The sequence below is a fragment of the Corapipo altera genome, unplaced genomic scaffold (assembly GCF_003945725.1).
Source record: "Corapipo altera isolate COAL_440 unplaced genomic scaffold, ASM394572v1 308, whole genome shotgun sequence".
NCBI classification, from domain to species: domain Eukaryota; kingdom Metazoa; phylum Chordata; class Aves; order Passeriformes; family Pipridae; genus Corapipo; species Corapipo altera.
Window position 1 is genome coordinate 3,728,105 of NW_020884925.1, and position 20,756 is coordinate 3,748,860.

A 20,756-nucleotide genomic window follows, 5' to 3' on the forward strand; every position below is an offset into this window, starting at 1 on the left:
AGCTCCTCACCCTGATCCTGTCTGTCAGGGCTGAGACAGTGCCAGGAACCAGGCATTGACAGCCCCCACAGCAGTTGGGAAGGTGGATCCCTCCTTGAGCTGTGCAGCTCCAAGTTCTCCAAGTTAAAGTTTTATATTAAGTAAAATAATCACTTACTGGGGGGAGTTTAAAGGGGTTTTTAATAAAAACCCATAACTTTTGTGCAAGGCTTCCTGCAACACTGAACTTCCATATTTGCTTAGGTACAAATCTTGTCCATTATCTGTTATTCAAGCATTAGCTACAAAATTATCACTGTGCTCTATTTTCAGAAATCTTCCCCATTTCAGACTAGAGACACTCATATTGCCTAAATATAATCAAAAGCAGTCACAACAAAACTATTCCCGGAATATCAGGAAGAAACTTTTTCAGGTTTCCTTTGCTGTCCATATAGTTTCCCTACGAGTCTGAAGCACCAGGCAGATGCTCTGTGTCACTACATGGGCTGCCCTTAGTAGTCAAATCCAAGAGGTCAGACCCTTCCTCTAGAGAAAGCAAAGGGAGGGGCTTTCTGGACAGAACTGAGACTTCAATTTGGGTATCAGCAAGGTTTTGACAGAGTTTAATTTCTTTAAGGAAACTCCTTTCACAGGTCACCCCCAGAGACTGACTGCCTAAACAAGGACAGGTTTCTCTCAGGATAAACAGCTGTCTTGTCTCTACTGCTCTTACTCTCAACAGAGCTGTCAGGGCTGGGAAAAGTTAAAAAACACCCACCAATTTAACTTTGAAATATGACCACCAGCCAGCCCTGGGGCAGGACTGTGGGGAGGACAGGTAATAGTGGGAAACTGCTTTCACAGTGCCCATCTCAACACACACCCCCTTCTTTAGCCCAAGTGCACATGCACTTCCTGGTTTGTACTAAGAATTTCAACATGAGGCTTCTGAAAGGCCCCCTGATTCATTCTCTTGGTTCAGGGCTTTCCACTCCTAGAGGAACTAGGCTGTTTTCATTCCATCTCACACTTCTAGTCATTAACCCCAAGGACTGCCCGTGGGCATTCACAGGAGTAACTGTACAGATCTATCTGAAGGTAATCTAAATTTAGTTCCATGCCAGTTCATAAATTACTGCTTATTTCCAGCAGTTAAAATACATTCTCTAGGGACAGAACACCCTTCATTAACTCTGCATGTACTCAAGTGGGAGAAGGTCTGTGCCAACACAGCTCCATGTACTCACCCTGAGCCATGATGCACAACCACAGCCACGAGGTCATACAGGCAACTTTCTGGGCCACTGTTTTCAGGCTGTGGTTGGAAAAACAGAAAACTCTTCAAATCTCAAGAGCACCTACTGCAGTTTGCAATAAATGCCACGGAACAAAATTCTGCAGGGAGTGCTGGTGAGCCTTCTTACCTCTAACAAGTAGCATTTCATGTCTAGGCCTCGTAAGGGAAACTCAACGTATGTATCGACCTTGTTTCTCAGATATGCTGTCCAGTGAAAGCGTTTCAAGTGTAAGCATAGCACCTGCAGGGCACAGGGGAGGGAAGGCTGGGTCAGAGGAAGGGATGAACTCAGTGCCAGGCCCCTGCAGCAGCCTGGGGAGGGTCAGGTGCTGGCTGAGCCGTGATTTCTCTCGGCATTGTCGTCACACCGTTACCTGTTGTGCTTATACAAACCTTTGGTAGTTTCTGAATCCAGAATTTTTTGGTGGACTTCTGTTTCTTTTTGCACTTGTGACACATATACAGCTCTGTCTCATCAAGTTCTTCCAGGTCTGTAAAACTGCGAAGACAGTCTGAAAAAGAGCAAGGTACAAAAAAACTGAACACAACCACACGAAGAAGATTCGAGATGACATCATGCCATTTTTGTAACATGAATTACAACAAATACAGCAATACAGGTGAGCATGTGCTGCAGTTACCCTAGTTATATCCACTTGTGCAGCAAACACCTGTGTTCTCAAGTGTTTTAATACAATGCCACATTGTAACATGTTCCTGAAAACAGCTATAAGTAGTTTAAGAGAAAAAAAAAAAAAGGCATTCACAAAAATCTCCATTTTTCAAACAAACTTCTGCCCAACATTAAGCACAGTTGGTTTCAAAGAAAACTAACTGGCTTCCTAAAGAAGCATGTTCAACTTTTAAAGGCAGTTTGGCTTTAGACACTAAGTGAACAGAGGCAATATTAATATTTCACAATCTGCAGCAAGTATATTGACAGATCTGTAAAAACTACCATGCTGTAAAATGTCAGTAAGAGCACTGCTGCCCAAGCTGCTGGACTGCTTTTGTTGTTTAACAAGCAGAACCCCCAAGAGCCACCCCTCCTGTGGGCAAGGGCTCATGCTGCTGAGCCTTGGCAATGCCCACGGGCAACAAAAGCAGGTGAGTTGGTTGGAAAGACTGAGGTACATTAGAAATACTCTGACTAGAGAGAAAAACCTCTGCTGGAATCCTCCCTGAAGCACTTCTGGGCCCCAGTTCATTAGAGCACTATGTCAGGACACAGTGACTGGGGGTAAGGCCTTCATGGAAAATTATTTTGGCACCTCCTACCACAGAATCTTGGAAAATGAGAGGGCACCAAGTGCCAGCCAGGTGACAGCCTGCTCCTCTGAGGACACTCCCAGCCCTGGTGATGCCTCCCCTGCCCAGGCTCCCTTACCTCGTAGTGTGCACATTGGTCCACTTTCTTGGTTTTTAGAACGTTTGTTTCTGAACTGACTTGGAATATCTAGTGAAAGGTCTAGAAAAGCAAAGATTAAAACACAAATGAATAAAATGTGAATAAAACAATGCCTGGTCTTTCCAGGTTGAAACTCTAGTTCACTCATGTGACATTTAAATATATCAAGCCCCAGATTAATCTTCTGCCCTCGGTCACGTGGTATTTGGAAAGCAAGAGGCACCTTACCTAGGAATGGGTCAAACTTTCTAGATTCAGTCCCACATATTAGGCAGTTGACTTCATTTTGAAGAATGCCTCCAAAAATGGCTGTGACAACAGTAGATGCTCCATTTCTAGACAAACCACATCAGAGAGGTACAGTCAGTCACAATGTTTGAGCTCAATCTCCAGTGCCTGCTACACGTTTACACCTCCCACTGCTGGGCTGGGCTGGTAGCAGGGACTGGGGGCACCCACCCAGAACTGCTCACTGCAGCCATTCAGTGGCTACACAACAGGTATTTAGTGGCTACACTACTCTTGCTTCATCTTGTACCTAAAGAAAGGGTGAACTGTGTGTGCTCTAAGCAGATGCTCAAACTTTCAGGGGTGCAATATTCCAGCTGGTTGCATTTCTCTAGTGGAGCTGTACCTGATGGGTACAGTACTTTAACACTGCAATTAAAGCTGTATCTGAAACAAAATTTCTTCCCTCCTGGATAGGTCAAGCATATTTTTGGTTTAATGTGACACTCTTTGTTACAAGTACTTCTGAATTCTTAGAGCACATTTCTGCACTTCACTGCCAGAGACAGCTCAAGTTGCATTAAGACATGATAAACAATGTGCAATATCATCACTGTTCTCTAAGTTTTCACTATCCCACTTCATTTTTTTAGCAGGTTATATAATGGGTCTGCTTCTCATAATCCAATTTAAAAAAAAACAAACAAAATTTAAGTTACATTATTATACAACTCCTGAACTTGCTGGTTTGTGCTGGTAGATCTGACACTACAGGCCTGCAGAAAACTGTGTTCCTGACCTGCACCCCACCTACACCTTTACAGTTCATTTGAAAGCTGCCTGAGCAGGAGCAAAAGGCCCCTCAAACACACTGCTGCACAAGGAGAGAGCGTCTGCAGCACATTTATTACTTTACTGTAGGTGTTCAAGTGGATGTGACCTTACTTTGCCCTCCACAGCTGACTCCACCTCACCCTCCACCTCCACAGCCACTCTTCTCAAGGCAAATTTAGAGTAAACAGGTGAAACAAAGTTTAAATGCTCCCTGGATTTGGACATTCAAAATGCTTTCAATGTTTTCAAACACATGTCAATTCTACAGACATTTTAAGATTCTTTTGTGGGGTTTTTAAGCACCAGTAACACAACATAAATGCAGTGAAGAGCACAGTCTGGACTCCAGGCTTTGCCTAAAGAAGCACCTATAAAATCCTGTCTCTCTCAGGCCTGCTTACTGTGTCCCAATCAGTATAGGAAGGGAAAACTCACTCAAGTTTTATGTAGGGGATCAAGGACCAAATGCTCAGGCTGAACTGACTTAAGGTTCCTTCCTGAAGCAAATTAAAAGGTTTTCTCTCTGTGACAGCTTGAATCTGAGAGAAACCACAGCTGGGACAGAATTCAGAGACAACAGTATTTTGAGGAGTGAAACACAAAAATGACCCCTCTGTTTCCAGGTACACAGTAACATCAAAATTACCCAGAAAATCAAAATTATCCAGAAAAAAACCCAGCAGCTGTCAAGTGATATGCAAATACAGCAAGATCATGTGCAGGAAAACTGACTTCAAACTGTGACTGCATTGCTCAGTCCTTAATCCAGGAGGTTTGCTGACAAGTCAAATATCTAAACACTTGGCCATCTTTTTTTGCTCCTGTAAAATGCAGGGCATCCATCACCCTTATTATTAAAATGTCTTAACAACTCAGCCTGTGTGCTCACTCACACCTCTGAAAGCTGCTGATTGAGGACACTTCCTTTTGAAGGGACACAGATCCTACAGATGCTCACCCTTCATAACCTGCAGTTTTGCAACTCTTAACATTACAGAGGCACCGAAGAAAACTCAAAATGAGGAACCCTGATTCGAAATTTCAGGGCCACCCCATGTAGAAAGGCATTAAGGCTTTGAAGAAATTAAAAGCCCCTCCTTACATGCAACATTTGTTGCTCGCAGACAGGTTGGAATTCTCCTGCAGGATTACGGAGCGCGAGACGCCGTTGAAGCCGCCCTGGAGCTCCAGGTGTAGGTGGTCCAAAAGGTAACGCATGAACTCGTGGGCATCCTGCTGCTGGTACCCCCTGGGCAGAGAAGGGAACAAAAGCAACAAAATCACAAAATAGCCAGGCTGCTCTGGGGGTGGCACACAGCACCAGGGGCAGGAAAACCCTGTGGTGGTTTAATCATACTGAGCAGACTTTACGCACGTGTTTTGTACTGAGAAAGTTTTCCAAGTAGCCTTTGGAAAGCACAGCAATGCCCACACAAACCAAGTGATCCTGGGCCTTTGCAGCTCACGCTCTCTGCTCATCTCTTCGTGAGGATTTAAGAATATGCATTTTGGGTAGGAGGAGCAGACACCCACCCTTTGCTCAGGACTTGGGTTATCATCACACATTAGGCCATGTCCACTGGCCTCACCCAGCCCAGCCCGTGCCAGCAGCACCCAGCACTGTATCACCTTAACAAAAGTACAGGATGGTAACAGTGACTTCCCCTCCATTTGCTTTGTCACTGACTATATTTGGTTCATATATTTGATTCATATGAGTCCCACCACACACTGCATTGTTTCTCCCTATTTTGAATGTGCCACAAATTATGGTCAATATATTGTACTCTCAAAGCTGGTAAGATTCAAAAGAAAGGCACCACTAAATGTACTGTTCATGTGGGATTCAGTCAGTATTTGTGAGTGGTTTTCATTCAGCCACTGATCCCCCTCACTCTGGCAAGTCCAAGTGTTTGCTTGCCTGTTTGTTCCCCTCCCCACCAAAGGCAGGAATTTGCTCTCTGGGTTTGTTTTCCATATGCATCTTTCAGTAACACTATGAAATCTGAAATTATTAGGACAAGAGCACCATTTTTCTATGGTGGGCTCTATAGCCATGCTCAGAATTACACACCTCCCCTGCATAACTCACACTGTTTGCTGGGAGAGAGAGGTAAGGGTTGGGCATTCAGAGCATCTCTTGAGCATTTGGAATTGGGAGGATGGGGCTCCAGCCTCAGATGTGCCCTGTCCTCAGCAGCAATGCTGCTCCACCACCATTATCTCACCACTAACAAAACTTATGGAGGAGAACAGAGAAGCCATCAGGGGAAAATGTGCCTTTACAGTTATTTAAGCTAAATCATGCATCAAATTCAACAAACAACTGCTGTTCATTTGCCATGAAGCTGTACACTGAGACAAAGCAGGAAAGCATACATAGAAACAGTGAAAGCTTTGTGCAACACTGACATAATTATGGGCAAGCCATTGTAGGCCAAGCTACCAAAATCCCTGCAGAGCAGGAGCTGGCTTTCCCTCTTCCTCTTGTCCATTCTTTTAGGCTGTTTTATCAGGCCTCCCCTGCCCCTCTTCCATCTCACTACTCCACCTAAGTATTGGCAGTAACTGTCACGCAGGAATGTCTGGGAGAGAAAAACAAATGTTTTTTTTATGCCAGTGCTCAGGGGAGAGAAAAATGTCTGTGATACTCATGGCAGGGTACCCAGAGCTGGAGAGAAACGAGGACAGAGCCTGTGCAATGTGAGGCTGATGTGCTCAGGGAAGGCCACAGATATGCCCTATGGAAGTACTGCTAGGAGGTGACAGCAGGCAAATGAAATAAAGCCTTTTCACCTTGCAGGATTACAGCAATGTTTTCTTCCAAACTAGCAGCTTTAAAATAAATCAGCGAGACTGCATGTAGACCTTACAGCACCCTGAGAAACATGGGCAGCACTGCCTAACTTTTACAAGAGAAAAACTGGCACACAGGAACACTGCTGTGCTTCAACAGGCCACAGGCCTGTACAGCCAAAACCAGGACTCACTCTCCCAAAGTTGCAAAATAATTATACATTTGTTGAAACAAAGTAGTGAAACAGAATTCTTCAAAGCTGCATGTTAATTCTGCACAGTTTTGAAGTTGCTGAGGTAACACAGGATTTGCTTAGTTTACTGAACACAGATATCTTCAGTAAACATATAAACAACCACATTAAACAGCTGAAGATTAAATTTATGGAAAGTCTTTGCTTCAGACACATTTTGGACACTAAATTCCTCAAAAAAGATCTCTGAAGTACGTGGCACACTTGCTCTACAACAAGTTTGAAGAAATAAACCTTTGGAATCATTCCACATGGCTGGCAGTGCTCCTGGTGCATGTATTTATACTTGCACACAAGTATGCTAATTATAGATGGAAAATTCTTTGGATTTGTTAAAAAGCATAAGTACAGATTACAGATCTTTAAAAGGACATGATGATATGGACAGTGCACTGTTTAAAATTAACTGTGATCTTAAAGCCCTTCAGCAAAAAGCACAGTTTCTCTGACAGTTTGCTTGTGTAACAAAACTGATCTCCATCCACCTGGAGCAACTCAACTCAAGCCCCCCTCCAACATTCTTTTTCCCCACTGGCAAGAGGAGAGGATATAAACAGGAACAGTTACCAAGAAAACAGAGCAGACTATTTATACAGCAGTAAAGCAGCAAAACACACATCTTGCAGCTCGGCAGGAGGCTCCAGAGCTACTCTGGCACACAGTAGAGCAGCAGCCAAGGAGCAGGACCTGCACAGCAGCAGGAGAGCCCAGAGGCACTGCAGCTGTGCCTGCAGTAACTACAAATGGCCCTCCCTACTCCCTGTGCAGGACATAGAGGGGCATGGAGGGCAGCAGCACCCTGTGCCTCTGACAGCTGAAATCTCTTGGGCCTAAAACAACCCAACCACACTTCTCACTGCTTCCTCCCCCTGCCCCTTCACTTCAGGCTTCAAAAGCACATGCCAAAGTGGTTGGTTTGCTGCTAACATGCTACTGGCTCTTTCTTTCTGGCTTCTCCCAATCTCCCAAGAAGTGCACAAAGCAGAACTGGAATTCCAGCATCGTTAGCTTTTACAAGGTGCAATTAAGCACTGAACAAATTCAGAGTTTCCCCCTGTATCATGTGGAAGTGGGGACCTGCTAAGCACCTGACTCTATTCTCCAATTTGATTTTATGAGTTCCCTTATCTGTTTATCATGGACACGCTCCCAGAGAACTGGGAAAAAAAAGGGAAGAGGGAGAACCCCAACAAACAGCACTTTTTCTTTTAAAAGCTGTGATAGAACCCACAGTGCTGAAAATTTGCTTGAGGAACTTTAATGAACTGGTTCCTCACTTACTCTAACAACAATTATAGTGAAGACTGTAATAGAGGGAAACTGGTCATGGACATAATGGATGATGTTTGTTTGCCTATAATGCTTTGGTCACTGCTTGCAACTACTGGTAATAAACTTCCTTGATTCTCATAAGACAAGTGAAACATAATCGGGAGTGTGAAGAACAGAATAAACAGGTCTGTGTTACTCGGGTTACTCGCTGAGCAGGTTTGTTCACAGCATCTTTTCAGCACTGCTGGAGATACAACAGAGAACAGAACATCTTTACTACCCGAGAACATGGAGCAACTTACCTTCATCACAATATATCCTAACAGGTTTCAGTGCTCCTTTGAAAGAGGTTCAGGGGCCAGGACAGGGAGACCTTGGAGAGGAACGATACTTCGATTTACTTTGGTAACCTTTCCCCTTTCTTTTTATTGTCTGTTTTGTCAGTATGGGCACAGAACACCTATTTTATGCACAAGATTCTTCTCTTATAGCCCTCACTTCATGTCCAGCTAATAACTTCAGTATTTTGAGAGAATCAAGGAAGTTTCAGCCAGTATGTTTGCATTTAGGCCTGTAGGGTGCTGTATCTTTTTTAATCTGACTACATCACTTTCTTATTGCAGCCAAGCTGGGTTCTGTCAACACCGTGCACTTGGCACTTACCTACCAGTCATTATCTTGATTCTTTCACCCTTTGGAGCACTGGCTCAAAGGTACAACTACTACTGTTCCTTATTTGAAACATTTGCCCTCTCTGACATTGCTACATGTAGCACCTGGTAGAAGGGCAGGAAGAAAAGCAAGCACTACTGATGGGACACAAAACTGGAGATCAAAGCAAAGACCCTTTTCAAAGCAGATGCAGCCCATTTTAGAGTAGGACACCAGCAATACAAGTTTGCAATCAAGAATATTGAGTTTTGGTGTGGGTTTTTTGTTTTGTTTTGGGTTTTTTTTTACAAAACTTACCTAAAATTTGGCATTATTTTCCAAACGACGTAAAATAAAGACTCCGGACTAAATGCAGTTTGGCTTCCTTGCCATAAAGCACAGAGTGTCTTTCTGAATTCTTCCACCAATGAACTGGAAAGAAAATAAAGCTGGTGTTTAATGTTTAGAGGTTTACTCACTCAATGGTAACAAGTATCAGACATTAGCTTGGTTAAGACTGGAATGACTGTGTAAATACCCTTTCCAGTACCTTCAAAGATTTTATGTCCAAATTCCCACCCATAATGTTGGAGAGACACACTGGTCAGGAAAACTACATTTCAGAAGTTTAGTACTCCCCTGGAAATCTCTCCACCTTTTGCAATTTTAGTGCAGACTCTGCTAACATCACTCCCTTAACACTTGTTCTAACAAGCCACAGATTGTGAATCACTTCTAATTATTTTTTTTTGTAGTAGCAGCAGTATGCTGGCTTGCAGTCACATCTCCATGACCATATTTTAGCTGGAATGAAGTAGCACAACGTCTGGAATACATCTAACCAGCTTTTCTGAACGTTATTAAAGAGCAGTTACACTCCAGAGCTCTCTGATGTGTCCGCCTGCCCTCCCTGCAGCACCACACCTGGAACAGCAACCGCCAGGGATACAAGTTTCTTTCTGTGCAGGGACAACTATTTTCCTGTGACAGTGATCCCTGTGAACTGTGCAACATCCCAAGTGTGTGGTGGCTGCACTGCCCAGGCTGTTTCCTGTCCAGCTCAGTCTACTGAGCACACAGAGCTTACACATTGTTGTCCCCCTGGCTCCTGGTGTGGTAAGTTCGCCGCCCCGCCGTCTTCCCATTCCTCAGCTCCACCGCAGGCAACTCTTTGAAGTAACAGCAAAACTGCTGAATGTTACTAGGAAAAAAGGAAATATGAATGGAATCCTTAAAGGGCAGAGAAAAAAGGCATATTATGTATTCTGGAGCCTGTTCTTTGAAATGCAGAAACACAACTACATAAAGGATAGCAATCGGGAGCAGCTCAGGATACAAGAAATACTGTAGCAAGCACTCATCTTCTGTAACTAACTGAGCAGATCTGTAAACATCACTGTCATCCCAGCTACCTAAAACAATTACATTTTGGCTCTGCTTTGACTGAGAGACACCATAACAGACTGAGATACCATCTCCTAACAACCCAGAGAAGGTTAACTCCATGTCTACTACTACCTCTCAATCCTGACCTCTGCCACCACAGCCCCAGTGATGGAACAGGGGACACGTGTGCCTCAGCTCCTCCCAGGGAACCCTGAACGATGGAAAAGAGAGTGGAGACTGATGAGCTCTGCTAACAGCCCAACTCAGCCTCCCAGTGAAGGAGGCAAATTCAGCAATGCTCAAGGACAGCTGGTCCTGGCAGCAACGAACGAGTCTAACAGCTCAGTCCAACTGCTCTCCTGCCCACTTCCACAAAACCCATCCTCAAAGACTGTCTCTGCTTTCCCAGAGACCATAAACACCAGTGTATTTCAAAAGCCCCAGCAATGAAGGGCAGCCTCCTGTTCTGCTGAGGTCATGGCAGGCATTGCAGACGGGTTTCCTCTGGAATGCTGCATCCCAGGACACGCCTCGTGCTGCGGAACATGACTTTATGGTACCCACACCCCCCCTTCCTGCAGATCCAGGGATGCTTTTGTCCAGTGGTAACTTGCCAGACTCACTTGCCTAATGCTGCAGCACCCAGCCCCTCTCCCAGAGGGGTGGGCACAGCCCTGGGGGTACCTGAGTGACTGGAGGATTGCGTTCATGAAACACGTGTTCCCCAGGTTCCGGAGGCCTGTGGCACAAAGGGCAGTGGTGCTTCCCTGGAAAGGAGAACAGGGGAGTTAAAGACAGACTTACCCCACTTTTCCTCCCCCAGAGCCATTACTGTTGTACCAGCACACATCTGAACAATAACCAACTACCCTGAGTGCAGTTTTAAACACAAAGCAACCACCTCACCAGCTCAAACCACCTTGAAGCTCCATCTTGACATGAAACCTGTTTCTCACTTGCTATTGTCAACAGAAAACTACACTACACCTTTCCTTGTGCAAGTAAATCTAGAATAGGACAATACAGAGTTAATCACAGGCTCTTACTGCCAAGGATTTGTGTGTATATATGTTCAATATTCACACTCCAATAACGTTCAGTGAGAACTGGATGGCAGTTTCCCCACAGTGCCTTTAAAAAATGAAAACAACAATCCTCATCCATCTATTCCCATGTGTAATATGCAGTGTGGCTGCCTCCAGGTTGTTTTTAAGTCATCAGCACTAGTCTGAGTCTCAGTGGGGTTTTGTGGTGGCCAGAAGGGTTTTAAAAGGACAAGACAATAGCATTTATCTGAGAAAGCAACAGTCAAGTTAGACTGCGCAAAGAAAAAGCAATGTGTTGAATAAAGAGAAGCAAAATACACACTATTTACAGTCCAGAACAATGTTACCCACAGATGAGTTTGGCTTTTGTCAAATAATCTTCAGGGTGGGCAGGGAGGAGGGAGGAGGAACTTGGGCAATGTTGCATTTATGATTCTTGAATCTGCAACATTTGGACACACTCCATTGTCTACAAAACATCCCCCTGAAAGCTCATCACATTTGGGGCATTCTTCATTGTTCTCAGGCAGTTAAAAGCTAGACTATCTTTTAGTACTTGTATATCACAGTGCAAACACCACAGTGTCCTCAGCATATTCTTCTCTCACTCCTGCCCAGAGGGACACAGCACAGCATCAATGCCCAGCAGTGCCCCACCTTTTCTAAGATAGGGATCCCACACGCCAACAATGAAAAGATAATCTGTTGTCACGGGCAATATTTAGTATTAACAAAAACAAGAAAACAGCACAGACTAAGAATGAAAGCAGCATTTAGTTCATGCTTTCTAATTCTGTCTTCTCTGTATCAAAATGCTGCCTAGAATTTTTCTTCTGGTTTTGACTGGCTTGGAGTTTTCCTGACACACAGCAAGAATCCCCAGTGTTTCTCCCAGGCTTCCTCAGTCCCTGCAGTACAGGAAGCAGAGACAGCACATCCAGGGAACCCTAAACTGACCACTGTAGTAACTGCATTTTTTAAAGTAACTAAATCCCTCCAGACCTTGCAAAACATCAACTGACTGTTTTGCTCCCACCCCACTCTCTTATTTCCATTCACACTCCTCTCAAGAGCAGCTTCTCTTTGTTATCAGTTAATTATTCCATGGCTGAAGGCAGCTTTTGCTGCAGCTCCCTTTGGTGCCACTGCTGCCAAATACCAAAAAAAAATTAAAACTTTATACTTTTTGCCAACACTTACTCTTATCCCCCCCTCCCAAAAGAGTGTACCTGCTTCTTCACCTTCTGCACTTGGGGGCAAAAAAATTAAAATGAAACCCAGGGAATCTCTCAGACTGGGTCAACAGAAATGTAGCAGAGTATCAAACATGTTTTTATGTGAAGGGGCTCTTCTAGGTGTGTGATTAGAAGACAAGACAGACAAAGTGCACCAAGCAGAATTTGGGTGACTAAGTATTTCAAGTCTAGGCCAACTATAATCCCCAACAGGCTTCTAAAAACCCCTTAAACTCACTGTACTGAATCTGTCATACTTACATTTACTTTTAATAACTTGCTGTTCAGAGATGAGTTTTCCAATAGTTTTCTTTTCCTATGTCTGTCTGATGTAAAGGCTGAACTGTTGGAAAGTAATCAAAAAGAGGTTATTCACTATAAAACCAAAGTCTTGTGTGAAATGGGTAGCAGATAATGATCCCCATGTTTAACACAGTGATTCCATCTGCCATCAGTTGTCACTGACAGCAAACAGCCTCCCAATTGCAACACATGCTCTTCAGAGCCTTAAAATAGGCTGCAGCTCCCTCAGTGCAGCCCCAGGCCCCTCTGCAGCACATTATCCACATGACAGAAGAGTCAAGAGTGGCCTTATTAGCAGGCTACTCACCACCTAAATATTGATCTTTTTCCTTAATCAAATAAATAATAAATACAGAATTTTCCATAAAATACTTCTGTCAGAAAAATCACCTAGGCCCTGAGAAAGACAACTTTGAAAAAAACAGGAAAAAGTTAAGCTACCAAAAATCCAAAACACCTGGAATGTTAGCACTTATGTGTTACAGCTGACTTCTCTCAAATAAAAATACATGGGGTGATAACATTTATGTAACACTGAGTTACAAGAACAATTACTTACTTTCTTGCACATCACTGGAAATTACTGACCCCTCAATTATACCAGTTGATGATTTCTCTGTCATCTAACAGTGAAACCATAACTTGTTCCAAGCTTCAGTTTGGTTGTTTTGGTCAGATTTTTGGGTGTATTTTGTTTTGTTTTGTTTTGTTGTTGTTTTGGTTGGGGTTTTTTTCATTAGAAAGCCCTCCAAACATTCAAAAACTGTCATTACATAGAACAGAAGCCTCCACAGTGTCATTTACCTCCCAGAAAGATCGATCTCCTGGACATTTCCAAAATACTAATGTGGCCTTCTCATTATGCTTTAACATCTTTACATCTCATTATACACCTGAGAAGGCCATCAAAAGACAGTGGAAAAGAATGAAAATATCAGTACTGCCTACCAAGTAAGTGACAATTAACTCAGGGAGGATCCAGACACTTCCCAAAATCACAGCAATTTCTTACCAAGAGTCCTACTTGAGCTCTGGAGCATTCAAATGGATTTGAAAGCACTGAATGCACAGGTAATTCCACTCAGCAATATAGAAGATTTTCAAGCAAACTGTGCAAACACTATTTGCCCTCTAGCACTGGCCACAGCACCTACATCACCCAGGTCATAATATCTGTTTCAGTGGAACAGCACAAGACAAAGGCAAAGGCAAAAACGTCTCTTCTGTACAACTCCAAGTTCATAAGCCTTCCTAATCTTTTTGTCTGCAACCCAAACTACATAATTAGTATGAAGACTACTTCCACCTGCATTTTCACTTCAATTTCTCTGATTAAAAAAACCTGGTTTTTTGACAGAACTATTTCTGTTCTGTTCCGAAAAATCTCTCCCATTTAAATGGAAAAAGACAGCAGTTATTGTCTAGCTGGGAAGAAAGTTAATTGATATCTAAATTCCTGTTTCACCACATGCTGCTTCTGCAAGATTTACTGTATAAGACACATGAGATCAGCCAAATCCATTTTTTCTGCACCTCCTGCTTCTCAGTGATGAAAAGGTTATTTAAACATACACAGTGTCACACACACAGAAGGACCAAAACATACGTATTAGGTACATATGCTCATGTAAAACAGAAATACCAGTATTACAAGTCCACCCAAAGCAGTGTGGATGCAAACAAACTACTTACTTTTCCAAGTTCTGTAGGTGCTCCCTGACCTTCTGTACCAGGCCCAGCTTGGTATCGTTGACTACAAAATCATCACAGCGATAACTGCAAGAAAAACATTCATGAGAATGTGCAAAGCACCTCAGGACAGTTCAAACCACACCAGCCTGTGTGTGGGAGGCACTGAAGTGATCCAGGAGAGATTATGAGGGGAACTGGGGAGCACAACACCTACACAGCGAGGCTGGTTCCCTCCAGAAACTACCCTCCAGCAAAAGAGGGTACAGGCACTACCTCACTGCACAGCTTTTCTTCCAGTTCAGTTCTTTAGTAGAAATCAGAAGCATGAGGTACTGCCTGTCTCGAGGCAGAATTCCTGTGCAACAAAAACTCACTGTAACCAAAAGCAGCATCAGTATCAATTCATCAGAAAAGACCAACTCACATCCAAACTCACATCCAGTAAACAGAAAACAAAAGGTTTTACTGACTTTTTAACTACTTTAACACTGTAAAGCCATCACTGAAAACTGAGGTGCTCAACAGATACACACACAATATCCAAGTTTGTGCTATGGAACAAGACTAGGGAAGATGAACTAAGAGATCATGGGAATTTTTCCAGAGTTGGGCCAGCAGTCTGTGGTAACTTCCACCTCGTGCTTTAACCACAAACATCAATGGCTCATTAGTTTTTATACTGAAACTCTTACGACAAAACTTAAGGCAGTATTTTGAGCTTTTTCAGGGTAAGTGTGCAAAAGTAAGTAACTGAGCTGAAAAACAGAGCAAAGCTGATCCCTCAAAGCAAATGTAAAGTGAAGCCAAATCAAAACTGCAAGGGTTACAAAAGTCTACAATTCTGTAGCAAGGAACTCGCATTTCCCAAGAAGCAAAACTTTCATTTATAATTTATTATTCAAACCGTGGGCTGTAACACCTCACACAGTGCAGAAAGGCCAAGGTTACAGACATTTCTAAAAGGGCAAGGGAGGGTCTGAAAAGAACCCCCACACCTTATTTCACTGTTTTCCTGACACGTGAAGTGCCAGTGCACACATCACACTGAGGAAATAAAAGAACAGCACAGCAAACTGTCACGAGGAGAGCACTGTGATGAGATGGCATCAACTGCTGCTGCTTTGCTGTATTTTACATCCTTTGCATTTCTTGCCCTCATAAAAAGAGGGAATAGAAAAGGAACAGAAAAGATGCTAAGCCACAAAAAGAGGGAAGCACAGAATGGCTTGGGTTGGAAGGGACCTTAAAGATCATGCAGTATCCATGCTCTCTCTTCTACTTCTGAAGGAAAGATGACCATGGGTGGGGTGGCAGAGAGGGGAGGGAAAGGAAGGACAAAAATCCCTTAAAACCAAGACACACAAACGCAGTCTATGTCCCTACTGCAGCCAGTAGGGAAGCCCATCCCTACAGATCCACAGCAAGAACCCTGTGCAGCTCCCCAGGCCTGCCAAAGGAGGTTGGCAGCAGGAGCTGCACATCCCTGTCCCAGCAGGGCAGGGTCAGCCAAGAGCCAACCCAGCCACCTCAGAACCTGCAACCTGCCATGAGAAACAGCAAGGTCAGAGAGGGCTTAATGCTGCCCCAGCTCTTTTGAAAGCACTGGGACAAAAAGGGAGCAGAGACCTGTCATGGCCTCCCTTCCCCACATCCCACACTGGTAGCTCAGCTCCCAGGGTTTGTCAGCCCTTGCTGGGAGGCATCAAACTGCAGCTGTAAATTCTGGCAGGCAACTGATCTTGTCCTGTGAAGAAAACTAACTTTGGATATGTTTAATATCAGAGCTGTATCCACGTCTCTTTGGCACAAGAGCAACGCAGATGCAAAATACACCATCGCCTCAGATTACTCCTGCTGGAGCAGATCCACCCTTGCTTCCTAATTTAATGAAGCTACTGACTTCAGGCACAACTGGAATTTACAACACTCTTCGTTGCACAAGTCTGCAGTACTGCTAGTGTTAATTCAAACACTTAATTCTTGAGGAGGCTACAGAGTTTAGAAAGTAAAGAAAGGTCCTCCCACTGAATGAAGCCTGTCCAGGACCTCTTTGATTTTTGCCTCTAAGAAGAGACATTAATCAAACTGTCAAGATACCCAAACTGTGAACTCAGCAGTTACAGATACTTACACAAGATCTAGAAATTATTATTGCCAGTAATACATTTTTTTAAAAAGATGGCCACAGACCCAATTGGTTTGGGAGGGAGAAGAAATCTGTCAATGTGCTCATTTTTCAGCCATGTTTTAGGCTGTCCTTCCTATTCAGCTTTCCCAGCCACCTCTACTGGAAGTGCTCCTGCACTTGCCACTCTCTCAGGACACCACCTCAAGGCCAACCCTTGGAGCACACTGACCCAGCACAACTACACTGCTACTCTGGTTGTGCAGCTACTAATGCTGATACACAGGGAATGGAAGCAGGTGCAAGCTCACTGAAAGCCTCTCTGACAGCTTATTGCTGAAAGATGATTTAATACTTGCTCCCATACCCTAAGCTTATTTTCACATGTTAGTTCAGCACTTTCCCCAAGGTGGAAGAATAAAAGTAAATACATCAGTAAACGTCAGGGTCCTTCCAACAGTGGAAAAGTAATTGGAAGATTCACTTAAAATCAAGACAAGTTTCTTCTATTTGTCTTTTTAATGGGCAGGTTTCTTAAACTACCTCTCTTGCAACACTGAGGACTCAGCACTACTACCTGAAATAACAGCATTACCATGAATCTATTTTGGATAAACCCAGTAAACAGAGTAAGTAGTAGTTTATGTTTTAGTAACTTAAATTTGCTAAGGCCCACACACCTTAGAGGTAAATTGCTGAGAAATTATATCCTGTCTGTGAAGCTGCCATTCAAAACAGATGTTTAATTTGTGATCCTCAGGATTATCCCAAAGAAACAAAACACCTTTTTTGCATACAGCAGTTCTACAATGTGCTTTCACAGCAATGGTACAGAACAAACTCTATGCCTTGCAGAGGGTCCCTTGTGTTGGCTTAACATGGTATTTTCCTCTCCACACACTTTCTATTTTTAGTACCTCTGCCCCCTCCAAGGCCTGGTCTCTTCTGGCCTCATTTGCTTCTAAAATGGCAGCAAGCCAGTGGATGTATGCACTGCCCTGGGAACAATGAAGCTTCGTGCTGGCCCTTTCAGTGGGGTGCACAACCTCAGCCTGGGGTTAAAGGCCCTGACTGGACTGGAGGAATTACAGGACAGCAGAAATGAAAAAAGCCAAAAAGTTTCTTTACTTCTGTTAACACTTTCTAGGAGCAAACTAAGAACTCAAGTTTTACTGTCTGGATAATTGTCACTGGCTGCAGAATGCAAAATAATAGTACTAAGTAATCTCATTTTCCAATGCTCATGCACCAGCACAGTAAGTCTGGTTTGTTTTTCAAACACAGACACCATCACAAAAAGAAAGACTAGAAAAGAATTTTCTTAACAGTTACTTATTCTTCCGTCAGCCAGGAACACACACACACACACTCACACAACTGTGCCCCTTTAAGGGATAACAAGGAGACTAATGGGAAAGAAATCTGACCTGCAAAGTCTGTCTGGGATTAAATGAGCACAGGAAACATATTATGCAAATACACAAACAGGGCAGCCTTTCTTCTTCTGTACCAACTGTCTGTGCACAGAGAAACAAATTTACAAGGGTCCTCTTTCAGGAGAGCAGGGTTCCTACACAGATCATTTTTCCTCTCATACACAAAAAACCCACTAACCCACTAAACACGAGAGTTTGAAGACAAAAAAGATCTGTACTTCTTGTAAACTCTTTGTGTTTAGTACTTCAGAACTGACTGAAAGGCTGAATACCTCCAAAAAGTGGAATTCAGGACTCTGTTTTTCTCAGCAGTTAAGGTCTCAAATGTAATTTAGTCTGAGGGTTTAGTATTGCACCCACTGTCTCTAAAGGGACCCAAGAATCAAGAAGAGAGTTACACTGTCATAGTGAATAAAATATTAACATTCTCTCAACTTTTTCACTATGAAGATTGGGCAGGTGAATAGGAGGACACAGAATAAATATCAGAACCTCCTGGAATGTAAATCCATAGTTGCCCAATACTTAATTTTAGCTCAAGCACGCCTATATTTTTCAAAATATAACCAAATTCATAAATACAATAAAAACCTCATCTCAGATTAAAAAAAAAAAAATATTAGAAATTAACTACTGTCCCACCAGAATTACAACACTTTTCCTTTCAAAGCTATGCTGAAAGCTTTTCATCCTGTAAAAGAAAACATATACATCTAGACTTCCACCTGAAATGCAGTTACAGGAGACTGCTGGACCTGGTTTTGGTTTACAGCAAGACTGCACATCAACCAGAAACAAAACTGAATAAACCACGGTGGTTTCAACACTCACACAGTGTCTCTTCTTGAAGAGACACTTCTTCTCTTCTCCTTGTACTGACAAGAACAGTTAAGGCAAACCTTGGACTGTGCTCTCATAACTGCATCAAAGTTTATGACATGGCCAAAGAAAAGCTAAGGATCAAATACCACCTTCTTAGAAAAGAGCCCATACAGGCCTTATTAATACAGCTTATTATCATGCAAACTAAGGAATGCAATAAATTGGGATCCATAGGAGAAAAACAGAACAAGAGGATTCTCCTCAACTCTGGGCAGTAAATTAAACTGCAAATAAAAATACAAAAGCCAGCACTGCATCAAAATATCTCCATTATTTTTATAGTAGAAGTAAAATTCAGCTAAGTCTTAGGATGGTATCTGCTTCACTTTCAAATTATTGAGGCAGCCCACACTGCCAGCCTAAAATATTAATCTTCACATAGAAGTTTACTTAAAAGAAACCTCATTGCATAAACAAGCACTGTCTACTGCATTCATGTCCATACTGAAGCTGACAAACAACATTTCCAAATTCATTCTCCACAGAAGCTCAGATTTACCCAACTATTTGCCTTAACTGGCAAGCACTGTTTGCCAGCAGCCCCCCCAGTGCTGTCTGAAATAAAGGGGCAGAAGTCGTTTTCGATGCTTTGCTTCCCCTTCACACATCCAAGCTCATTTCAACTGGGTGCAGTGACAAACACAGGTACCTTTCTCTGATTATCACGTGGGAAAAACTGAAATATCCCAAACGAAAGCAAAGACAAACTGCTCCTGAATCTTGTTGAGTTCACGTTTGCACAGGAGTTACAACGTGCTGGTGAATCACCCTCAGCAGGAGCTCCCAAGGCACAGCTCCCTACAATTAGTTCCAGTTCATCCACAGATGACTCAGCCCTCGACTTCAACTGCAGCACAGCAGACATCACATGCTGAACTGCCTCCCATCTGTCCTGCCACAGACACTCCACTGCACTCCCCAGTGCACTCCCTGCTCCTCACAAGAACAGTTTGTGGCAGCAACAGATCCCACAGCCCTCGGTTTGCTGTCAGCATTTCCCAGTGCCCACACCAGCTCTGGGATAAGGTCAGCAGGGTGCTGGGACTCGCTGCTGTAACTCATCAAGCCTCAGCAAGTTGAGCATGCTATTTGTCATAATGAGATACAATCAAGACTTCAAACATCCTGCTAAAATTCCTCCTCAGATTATTACCTTCAGAATGACTAGAAGACAGGTCATACTTCAAACAAAACAAAAAGCCACAACACAGAACTCAGTTGCTACCAGGGTTAATTGAGAAAGTGAAATCAGCTTCCCACAGCTGTTCCAATGCTGGTAAGCTGTGCACATGTATCATGCAGAAAAACTTTCTGTTTTCTGATGTTTTCACACAAGAGCAGATAAAAATGCTGGTCATTTAAATCAAGTGTAAATAAAAGGGAAATCCCCTTATATCACAAAGCTACTCAAACCTTTTCTCTGTGCTTAACATGCCCACAGCTCCATGCAACCATTGAAGCAGCTTTTGAGTTGCTCCCAACAACACATTTCTTCAGGTGAAGACCACTTAGCTGTGATTTTACTTGCAGGGGATAAAAACATCTGGTACAGACATATTCCTCATAAACCTGGACACCCAAACTCCAACAGCCAGACTTTTCCCAGACCAAGTGCACAAAAGATACCCAATTATTTGAACAAAGTCCCCATCAGTGAAGCCACACACCCAGTAATTGTACAAGGCTGTAACATGGACTTCCCCGAGACTGACACAATCCTGCACAAACAACAACATCCATGGGAAAACAGGAACTACCTGCAAATGGGGAAGCACCAGCTTTGGTTAAGGGTGAAGAGGATGGAAGATGCTGAAGGCAAAAAAACACTGCTTTTAATAAACTCCCAGTCTTTGCTCTCTGGGAAGATGGGGAACCCAACTCTAGCAGCATAAATATTAAGTCTCCCTGAACAGTGCTCATCTCACTCTG

General features: G+C 43.3%; 1 protein-coding gene across 2 annotated transcripts in view; it reads right to left on the reverse strand.

Moving 5' to 3' along the window:
• The window catches only part of USP3 (ubiquitin specific peptidase 3), a 41,916-nt gene that overhangs the window by 3,503 nt on the left and 17,657 nt on the right, over nt 1-20,756 (reverse strand). Inside the window, exons 4-15 of one of the 2 annotated variants that reach the window (XM_027657699.1) lie at nt 14,385-14,468; nt 12,651-12,732; nt 10,793-10,875; nt 9,810-9,923; nt 9,041-9,154; nt 4,852-4,998; nt 2,916-3,022; nt 2,667-2,747; nt 1,673-1,791; nt 1,407-1,520; nt 1,230-1,297; nt 1-11 (exon numbers count right to left, since the gene is read on the reverse strand). The exon at nt 1-11 is cut by the window's left edge and continues 3,503 nt beyond it. In XM_027657699.1, the coding sequence (XP_027513500.1) occupies nt 1-11; nt 1,230-1,297; nt 1,407-1,520; nt 1,673-1,791; nt 2,667-2,747; nt 2,916-3,022; nt 4,852-4,998; nt 9,041-9,154; nt 9,810-9,923; nt 10,793-10,875; nt 12,651-12,732; nt 14,385-14,468 (1,124 nt within the window). The remainder of the gene's footprint in view (nt 12-1,229; nt 1,298-1,406; nt 1,521-1,672; nt 1,792-2,666; nt 2,748-2,915; nt 3,023-4,851; nt 4,999-9,040; nt 9,155-9,809; nt 9,924-10,792; nt 10,876-12,650; nt 12,733-14,384; nt 14,469-20,756) is intronic. The other variant, XM_027657700.1, reaches the window with a different exon arrangement.